This window comes from Cryptotermes secundus, unplaced genomic scaffold (genome assembly GCF_002891405.2).
Source record: "Cryptotermes secundus unplaced genomic scaffold, Csec_1.0 scaffold1981, whole genome shotgun sequence".
NCBI lineage: Eukaryota > Metazoa > Arthropoda > Insecta > Blattodea > Kalotermitidae > Cryptotermes > Cryptotermes secundus.
This window is the reverse complement of record NW_019737105.1, coordinates 899-11,410: the sequence shown is the minus strand read 5'-3', so window position 1 is coordinate 11,410 and position 10,512 is coordinate 899. Positions and strand designations below refer to the sequence as shown.

Here is a 10,512-nt window from a genome sequence, read left to right as displayed (position 1 = left end):
AATCTGCCACAAAGTATTAAAAACTTGGGCAATGATACTAAAAAGTTTAAATCAGAGTTAAAGAATTATCTACATGCTCATTCCTTCTACTCTTTAGATGAATACTTCAATGTAAATAGAGAATGATGTAAAATTAAGTTATATTAATTTTTAAGCTAAAATTGCCTGTACTTATGTATGTAACCTTTTGACTTGTTCTGTATCCAAATGTACTAACCTGCTTAGGATTTATAGAATGTAAATAAATTCAATTCAAAATTCAGGATAGGGACCAGTGGAGGGCTCTTGTGAACACAGTAATGAAGCTTAGGGTTCTACAAAAGGTTGGAAAATTCTTGAGTGGCTGCAGAATTGGCAGCTTCTCAAGAAGGGCTCAGCTGCATAAGTAAGTTTAATATCACTTCACCCATATTCTTTCGGTTGGATTTGAGTGAAGTTCTATTAAACTTGGTCCCCCACCCCCTTTCCAAAAAAAAATAACAGTGGAATATGATCCTCTGTAGCTCTGGAGTACAAGAGATTAGGTTGCAAATTATTTATCTGAAGAAAGTTTGTCACCAGTTTCTGGAAAGTCATACCCTTTCTTTCACATGAAACACCTCTTTAACCAAAGGCACTGAACATTGTGAACTGTGACATACATGGAATACTTGTATTTAGGAAAGCTGAAGGTGGGGAAATTTTTAAAAAAAAAATCTGTTTCCATCAGAGATACATATATTAACCCTCATAATTTCCTCATAACTTACACCTGAAAGCCATATAGAACACAGTTTTTCGGTTACATTTAAGTATTATAAATCATATATCGTAAGAAACAATACTCATGTTCCCATTTATTATTATATTCATTAGAATGATGGAATTCGAGAATGTGAAATACACTCGTCAACAAGATTAAGACTGCATTTAATGATAAAAGAAAATCTGATATATTCATCTTCACCAGTTCAGTAATGGAAAGGATTATATGGCAAAAGTAACACATCTTACAAAAAAATGTAATGAATACTGAAAACCTGGTATCGATTCATATACCGGTTCAGTAACGGAAAGGATTATATGGCAAAAGTAACATATCTTACAATAAAAAAGGTAATGAATACTGACAATCTGGTATCTCATCAACTTCCACTTCAGTATTGGATACGATTATATAGAAAAAATGAATACTATATGGTAAAGAAATGCAATTACTATTGAAAATCTTATGTTCGTGTTCTCCAGTCCAGTACAGGCAAAAGCAAGAGAAGGAATACACCTATAACAACAGAAGTGAATAACAATGTAACGAAAATGAAATAGGTAAAGAAATTACATACATAGTCCTACCCACATTCAATCCTGATACTGATTCTGCTTCTCAGAGTTTCACACTGAGGTGGATAACCTGAACTTTGCAAGTCAATTATAAAGTAATGCCTCTTCATTCTTACCTACACATAAACAAGACCCATGTGTGTCAGAAAACAATTTCCCATACACTCGATTGAAATATAATTTCTTGAAGATAAAGGTCAGAATGAACTCTGACCCAGTGAAGTTCTAATATTCTGAGACGAAGGAAACATGTTTGCAAAGAGGGGAAGAGATGGAGCTCAAGTTCAAAATAAGTTTCATGTATGTATGTAATCAAACAGTGGTTGACCATGTTATCATTCACTGCAACATGTTTGCAAAGCGGGAAAGAGATGGAGCTCAAGTTCAAAGTAGGTTTCTTGTGTGTAATTGAACTGTGGATGCCGATGTTATCATTCGCTGCACAGTAGTTTCTGTTGCTGCACTGCAACTGCTTGTCACCAGGGATACTTTCTCCAACTTATGAAACATTTAATGATGCTCATGTGACTAGTTGGCACTCATATTCTTCCAGTGATTTCATAACTGCTTTGTCAATTTCCAGGGCTGGTATGGGCAGGACATTATAAGGGAAAAATGAAGAAGCATCACTTTCCTAATGACTTACCAATGAGACAGTATCTTCATCTTCCTCTCTGTGGTCCTCTGCCTGGCTGCTTCAGTCATCAACCTGTTTCTTCGCTTACACCATCAAGGAATGTAAATTCATGTGAGACATCTCACAATACTATCTACTATTCTTTGGTGGTGAAGCGAACAGCCAGAACACCTAATCCACTCGAAGTCAATGGTGCTATTGATGGCAGCTGTGATATGCTGCTCCACTGAATTCAAGTGGGCAGCCTCTGTCATTATAGACTCCATCAGAGTTACAGCAGTACCAACAGTCTCCACAAGCTTCTCAGAAGGATATGTGAGAGACTGTTCTGTATCACTGCACTCCTTGAAATATATGAAGACATTGGCTGATAGCAGCATTTCAGATGTCTTGCATACATCACAGCTGACACCGCGAAGCACCTGTCTGGCAATGGAACCACTGACATAAGCTACTGAGAACACTTCCATGTCACCAGCAGGTACTGCAGGACTCATATCCATCTGTACTTGCTGAGCAACATGGAACCTCTCAGGCACAGTAGCAGGGGTTTCCTTGTCATGACGTGTGGAAGGATTTCGTGAAGCAGCTTCAGGTGCCCTGAAAAGTGACTGTAGATTATCCAGAAGAGTAGACCATCATCCTCACAATTAGTTTCCCCCAGTCCTCTAAATGCAAGGCCATTGATGATGCTAGTCTTCATGGCATCTACAAACTGTCCCACAGTTGGGTTATTGTTTGAACCACAGTTCAAATGAATAGCTCCAAATGTGTTCTCCAGGGGGTCCTGATTCAGGTTTTTGGTGTGAAGGTGCTGAAAACCTGCCTCTTTCAGTGTCTTCCACACATGCTGGGCAGCAGTGATGTCAATCAGCCACCCTTTCTGTGAAGGAGGAGGATGAAGAAAGGCGGGTTTACCATCCTTGAGGAAGATCCAACTCTTTATCCCCATACTTGCCTTTTTCCAGAGCTCTATATGGGGACTCTTGTCTCTGAGTGGGCAACGCAGTGTTTTCCTTCGGCCAACACTTGTTCCACCATTGAAACTATCGAAGAGGTTGCCAACCTCCTCAACAAACACAGCTGTTGCCATGTATTCGCTGCTGCACCACCTGAATGGGGGGAAACAGAAGTTAGTGCGCCTCCTTACGTGGTGAATTACAGTTTCTTTACATTGGAAAATAACACATTACTTTACAAAGGACTAATGTTATACAAAACTTGTACATTTCATTACATTCTTCCTCATATTAAAATCTTTGCCACCTAATTCACCTTAATCATATCACTGATAGTGTCGTCTGCTTTTCAAATATTTTTTAATTATCCTAAAAACAGTATTTGTGACATATTCTACATAACTTGTATATTGATACAGTTTCAGAAGTCAATTCAAATCAGATGATAATGACATTTGTTTGATTACGACTGGGTTCTGAGGCAGTAACTTTGAAAACTAGTCCTCATTATTAGTCACTTCATTCATAATAGAAACATATAGTGTTTACCTGTAGCCACTAGAGCATTGAGGCTTGCTGCAACAGTATGGCTCATGACCTGTGCAGCCAAGCGCACATTCATCGAGCTCTCTGCTGTGGGGTTCAGGTGGGTGTCTGTCAGCCTGTACAACTGGTGAACCGTCTGGGTTTGTCGATTTCATACAGTTTCAATATGTGGTCCCACTTAGCAACAACAGGAAGTTGGGTGCCCAAATGCTCAGACTTCAACTGCACATCATGTTTCAGGAAAAGGTTTCGGGTGCACTTCAGGTGGTGGGGAGGATCATACACTGTTGCAATTTCTTGATTGCAAAATCTGAAGAGTGGTTTCCTTTTGGAAGCACCCAACAGTTTCAAGGCCTTGACATTGTTGGCACCCATGTCACACACAGTGGCAACCGCCTTCAGGCCAGCATTTAAGTCCCAATTTGCTGGTAAAAAGATTCTTCTTCGTGCTAAATGCAGCTTTTGCCATGACAATCCTAGATTTAATTTCACAAGTACACCTTCCATCATCTGTTAACAAGTCACCCAAATATTTAAAACATTTCACATTCTCCAGTTGTTTTTGGTCTATCTTTATTGTGACTGGGGTTGGTTGTCTCGAAATTTTCATTACTTTTGTTTTTTCCACATTCATTTCCATGCCATAGCACCTTCCAATTTCGATTAGTCTATCTATCATACCCTGTAGCACAGTTTCTTCCTTAGCCACTAACACAAGGTCATCTGCATATTTCACAGTCTGAATAATTTGACCTCCTAATTTGAAGTCTCCGAGCCCACCCAGAGCTTCCTTGGTAAGGCATTTGCTGTACAAGTTGAACAAAATTGGTGATAAACAGCATCCTTGTCAAACTCCTCTTCCAATCTTCACACTACTTGTCTCGCCTCTGTCCAGTCGCACTCTAACTTTCTGATCCATGTACAATTTAGTAATCAATCTTCTTTCACGCCAATTGATACTTGTTTCCTTTAGGATCTGCATTAATTTGGTCCAATTTACACGGTCAAATGCCTTCTGCCAGTCTATAAAGCAAGCACACAGTTCTTCATCTATCTCCAAAGTTCATTCTGCTATAATTCTCATCATCCCAATTGCATCCCTGGTTCCTTTTCCTCTTCTAAATCCAAACTGGTCCTCTCCAAGTATATCCTCTATTTTCCTTTCAATTCTTCTTTTATATCCAACAAAATTTATTTCAAAGCCAACCGTGACTTTAACAGTATATGAATGAACAAAGCATTTTTACGTCAAGACATCTGATCTGTTCACATAAGGAAAAAACCTCAGTATGACAATTCAGTCAACATAAGTTGGTCCTTTTCAGTCATGCATGCAGCTCACATTCATATATCACAGCTGGTTTCATTAAAACTGAATAACCAAAGACAGACTTTCATCCAAAGTCAGAAGCAGAAAATGTTGAAAATCAATTATTTTGTATGGTTCTAGAATATCTCTATATAAATTACATGCAATAGAAATCTGACCTCTACACACAAACCAAAACAGGCCAAGAAGAAATATGATCAGTTCACTGATAGGGAAAGTATTAATACACATTTGCTACCAAACAGGCTGGTCTCATGATAATGTTCTAGACTTGTATTTGGAAGGTGATCACTCTTAATCTGGCTGGTATACCAGCCGCCCCAACTGAAGCTTTTTGTGATTTTCCTCATTCCCACCAGGCAAATTCTTGGATAGTACCCTCGATTAGGCTATATTCATTCCTTCCAAATCTTTTCCAGTTTATCATTCATCTATCATCTTATGATCTGACACTATACAATCTCAATACTGAGAGCATTATTAAGTAACACATGAACTGAAAAAAAATATAGAGCCATTAAAACATTCAGTCAATTAAGAAACCAAGACACACCGCATAATTTACTGGCACAGGGACTCCGATCAGGCTTGCCATTAGTGGTGCAACATCTACCTGACTAACATCACTGCGAGACAAATGTCCCAGTCTCCAGGAAGCTGGACAGGAAGGTTCAGCGCTTGTAGTCAGTCGGGGTCCTGTCACACCTGTACCCCAGGCAACCAAGGGTGTGTCTGTCTCATTCTTATCACCTGCTCCATGGGAATCTACAAACACACATAAAATTGCCAGCACCTCCAGGATAAATTCAAGGAATGTGCGAGATCGAAACTGCTGACAAACATTCATCAGTTTACTTATCTGTTATTTACTTAAAGTTCAGAATGCAGAGCATTACATTATATGATGATTCCTGAATAATGAAGAGACTAAATTAAAATTAAAAGGTTTTGAGGAGTTCGAATTAGTATACAGGTAATAGTCCAGAACCTCCTGAACCACACAATGTTACATAATCTTGAAACTGACAGCACTGTCATAACCCACCCCCATAAATCAGAAAGGACAGAACAAGGGCATCGAGATGGGCACCATATCTCAAATTTTATGGAAAGAGACCTAATGGATAACCCACAAAGAGAGAGGTTAGCTAGATTTGAAAAATTGGAAGAAGAGAGGAAAGAGCTGGCACAAGATCAAAAAGCAAAGGTGGTGGGGAAAACAGAAAAGGTTGGAGACTTCTTGCCCATTGACAGGGAGAAGAAGGAAATGATACTTGAGGATGAAGAAAATATCCAATTTAGTCATTTTTTTTAGAGTGTTGTATTTCAGCACATCTACCAATTTAGGATCTGCCATCCTTGGTGCATTTATGTTTTCCTTACATTTGAGGAGATTATCCATTCCTGAATTCTTACAATGATACCTTGTATAGAAAGCAGATAATGCATTCCTCACCCCAGTCTGTCATGTCATGATCAGATGTGAATATGTAACCTGTCTTCCTGTCATGTTGATAAAACTCTTCGATCATTTCCTCAATTCTCTCGATTCCTGCATCAACAACTCTTTATGTTCTCCTCGTAGTCTCTGTTTCAAAACAAGAAACAATGCAAATATAGGGGGAAAATTGTAAAGATATGTTCTACAGATATCAATCATAGGAAAAAATGTGAAACTTAATGGAAACGGGACAGAGGCAAAAACAGACTGAAGAAGTCTTCTGAATCTCGTCTTCTTGACTGTGTCACGATGCAGTCTTGCAGGCAGATACTGATATTGTGGGGGGGAAATGTTTCCAGCTTCAGCTCCAAAAATGTAGGCAACATGAAATTGAGCCCTTCTTGAGAAGCTTTCAATTGTGCAGCTACTCAAGAGCTTCCCAGCATTTTATGGAACCTGAATGTTCATTACTGTGTTCACAAGAGGACTTCACTGGTCCCTGTGCATTTTTCTGAAATGTCAGTATCAGCCGACAAGGCTATAAGGTGTCACAACCCAGAATACCAAAATCTGAACATTCACTGCCATAAAAATCTCAAAATCTATATATATACATGGAAGGACAATAATAAATTGTTAATTTATAATATTTCCATAACAGGAGTGCTACTAGAACCCAGTGTTCAACATTACATACAACAGTACATAGTTGTCTTTCTAGGTAACAAGGCGGACTGATGGATGACAGATTTAAATCATATACTCTATACTGCATCACAAGGAAAGGCAGGTACCTGCGCTACAGGTGGCTGCAAGATCTACTAAATGAAGGGTGAATATATGTACACTGCAAGTATGTTTTTGAGTAACTTATAAGCATGGTCAATTTCCTTTGAAATTTTTGATCACTGAATTAGCATTTCAGATGCCCGCATACAGGATAACTTGCAGTTTACTGTACTTACCGACAGACCAGTGACTGCCCATGGAGTGGCAAACTACTAATTTTTGGCAAGACCGAATCACCATCACGCCCACAACAGCTTTGGAACCTGCAAGCTATCTACTATCTAACACATACCAAAGGCTGAAAGGGCAAAGTAACTGGAGTATGACTCAAAACATTCATTTCTGTAACACTTACACTGAATATGGTTTATCTGTATGAAAAGCTGTATCAAGTCCAAGAAGATGTAGGAAAAATACAATTTTATCTTGATTAAGTTTTTAATTAAGAACAGCATCTGTCTTGGCACGGTTCAGAAATTCCTCAACCTTCCTGAACACCCATGTATCAAGCCTTGTTGTGGATCTTCTTCCAGAGTAATCTTCAACTTCAAAGCCATACATGTCTATATAAACATGGTTTCCACTTGCACCTGAACAAAAATATGAAAGGTTTATCTCACTGTTAACTAACAATGCTTCTGAGACATAGAAGGCTGCTTTGGTGAAACAGCCATACTACATCTGTAAGATGCTTCTAAGTTGCACTTAGATTGTGTTAGTCATTTCATCTTCTTATCCACAAATGGCAACATTATGCTCCTGTGGTATTTCTATTACCAAAAATTACTATAAATTTATTACCACATACCAAGGAAGATCTAAAAATAAGGTAACAATGCAATTGCAGGGACTTGCTGCCATTTACATGTTGCAGCAAGGGTAGGCAGAGTTACATTTAAAGAAGTCTTCAAGGGTGACATTTGAGGTTCTCACCGTGGTGGATATTAAAATTGCTGTTTCCTGCAACGTGTAGTTTGGTAGATAGAAATCAACATTTTGGACATAAACCTGCTCCTTCCATCTTAGGGATACCCAAAACTTCACTCCTTCTTTACCAAACTACATAAGATTACATCCTTACATAACCTTAATCTTATGTCTTCAGAGAAATAAAGATAAGTACTTCGATACATTACATATTAAAACAATAAACCTTTGGCAAACATGGGAAGTATGTCAGGACTTCCCCAGGACCATGTGTACCAATTTTCATTGAAAACAGAGTCAAATTCTACTGGATTGTCTTTCCAAACCTAGAAAAAATAAAATATCATAAATAAAGAATAAAAAGTAATAAAACAAAAGGACAGACAACATACAACCATAAATACTTTCTTTTTTAACCATACAGTGAATGGCTTGCAGTATGACTGTATTTACGGGCGTAACATGAAAGATAAAACATACTATTTCAAGAATGTTCTGGATTGTTCCTGGAGAATTGTTGGGCAAAAGTGTACTCTTTGTTAGATCTGAGTTTCTCGGATTGGTGACTATGAGGAGAACTCTCTTTTGAGATGTGACACTATGTACTCCATTAAAAGTTTACTGACATTTCACAAGAATGTGCTGCTTCCATCTTCAGGGTCAAGAAGTAAACTGAACAAGTAAACAAGCAAGTAAATTTTCTACTGTTTGCTTGGCTTACTCATTGACCCTGAACATATAGGCACTACATTCCTCCAAAAAATGGCTAAACTTCTACCAGATGAACAATATTACATCCTAGAATCCAACACTTTTCAAGTATATTTTTTCTTTACACACAGTAAACAGTAGGCAACAATGTAAGATTGTTGTCACAGTGGTGAATGTTTGAATTTTGGTCTTTTGGAATTTGACAGTACATTACTGTAGAAGGTTACCAATGTTTTGGAGGAACCTGCTGCTGTCCCCTTTTGGGTCGACGAGATTGGGGAAACATGCCTTGCCCAGACAACCTTGCCTCAATCCTTTAGATTGAGGCAGCATGTTCCTTTGAATTAATCCACAATTAAAGAACTAATGACTATGCCAACCTGCATGGTCAAAATACCATGACCCTAGTATCCACCTATAGGAATATATGGAATCACAACCTAGAAAATGCAGTGACTTAACAATATATTGACTGTGTACACATGTCACAGGATTTGAAGTTTATTAACAGTTACTGCATCTAACATGCAATTCCAGTATATTCAAACCTCATAAACCGTCCAAGAATTTAGGTTCTATTTAAAATTACTAACCCTAAGTTAAACCAGTCTAACTTACTTGAAGCAACTGTGAGCCTGTTTTAAAGACACACTCAATTCTGACATAGAAAGTTAATTAAAAATTATAAGAATAAAATCACTCATCGCAACAATTTATAACCTTGGCTACAGCAGATGGGTCCTCATATAATCCAGCAATTAATGCCACATGTCCAGGGTGTGATTCTGTTGGTACTCTGGTATGAGAGACGCACCATGCTGCCCTCTCCTGTAACCAGTCAAGTTATCAAAAAATTTAGGTTATGTTCATTAACTATAACACAATAACGTTCTAACTTCTCTGCTGCTGCATACCTGAAGTGTGAGGCATTCGCTTTAAATAAATCATCTGCCCCAAAAAAGGAATCAGCACGTAAACCATCAGCAACCATTAAAACAAGCCTGCGTGCAGGAGCTTCTAGAAGACTGGACTGTGGTTTAATGGCAAGAACTACTGGCGATTTGAAATAAATACCAAATACAGATACTAAAAATGCAATATGAACAAAGAAACTACTAATGATGAGAAACATTGTCGAGAATATGCGTTCAAAATGCCCATTAAACCAATCTTTTCCAGGACACGATAACAAACGGGATATGCATACAAAAGTAAAGTATGTCTCTATTTCAGAGGGAGGACGAGAGCCAGAAAATTAAATGGACAGAGAAACTGGTTTCTAATTGAAACAAACTCAAAACTTGTATAGTGTCAATTTGAAAAAAAAAAATGGTGGAAGAATAAACTGGCATCATAATCATAACATCAACATGATGCACATAGACCCAGAAAGAGAAGATTTTACATGTCATGGACTACATATAAGAAACTCAGGTAAAGACAAGCTAGTAATGCTACTAATTAAAAAAACTGAAATGCAGCTGCAGGAAATACAAATTGGAATGCGGATTAGTCTAACATGGAAGGACGACGGAACAATAATCTCAGCTGATGATCAGGGAATAGCCATTGTAGTGTCACAAACTATTCCCCCTAGAAGACGCTGGAAGATCCCAAATACGAGAAGTGAGGATTTTCTATGGGAATAACTTAAAATGGAAACAATAGTCAGCAGAATTCTCTTGTCATATATCATCAAAATATAAGAAGCATTAGAAATAAAAAATAAGAATTAGCTATTTTTTTAAATGATGTATATAATAATCCTGATATTTTATGTATTAGTGAGCGTCATTTGAGTGCAGATGAGCTATCCATATTCTTCATGACAAAATATAAAATGGCAACAGGT

The 10,512-nt window shown here is 37.9% G+C and overlaps 1 protein-coding gene across 8 annotated transcripts in view; it reads right to left on the bottom strand.

The window, feature by feature from the left end:
• The window catches only part of LOC111870226 (GPI ethanolamine phosphate transferase 1-like), a 12,872-nt gene extending 3,038 nt beyond the window's left edge, over window positions 1-9,834 (bottom strand). Inside the window, exons 1-5 of one of the 8 annotated variants that reach the window (XR_004513627.1) lie at window positions 8,176-9,361; window positions 7,378-7,612; window positions 6,249-6,380; window positions 5,346-5,557; window positions 2,018-3,069 (exon numbers count right to left, since the gene is read on the bottom strand). Coding sequence is in view for 5 of the 8 variants with exons in the window: in XM_033753720.1 (XP_033609611.1) it covers window positions 2,451-3,069; window positions 3,466-3,617 (771 nt within the window). In the remaining 3 variants the exon portion in view is untranslated. The other 7 variants (XR_004513628.1, XR_004513626.1, XM_023862333.2 and 4 more) reach the window with 7 other exon arrangements.
• Window positions 9,835-10,512: the final 678 nt, after the last annotated feature.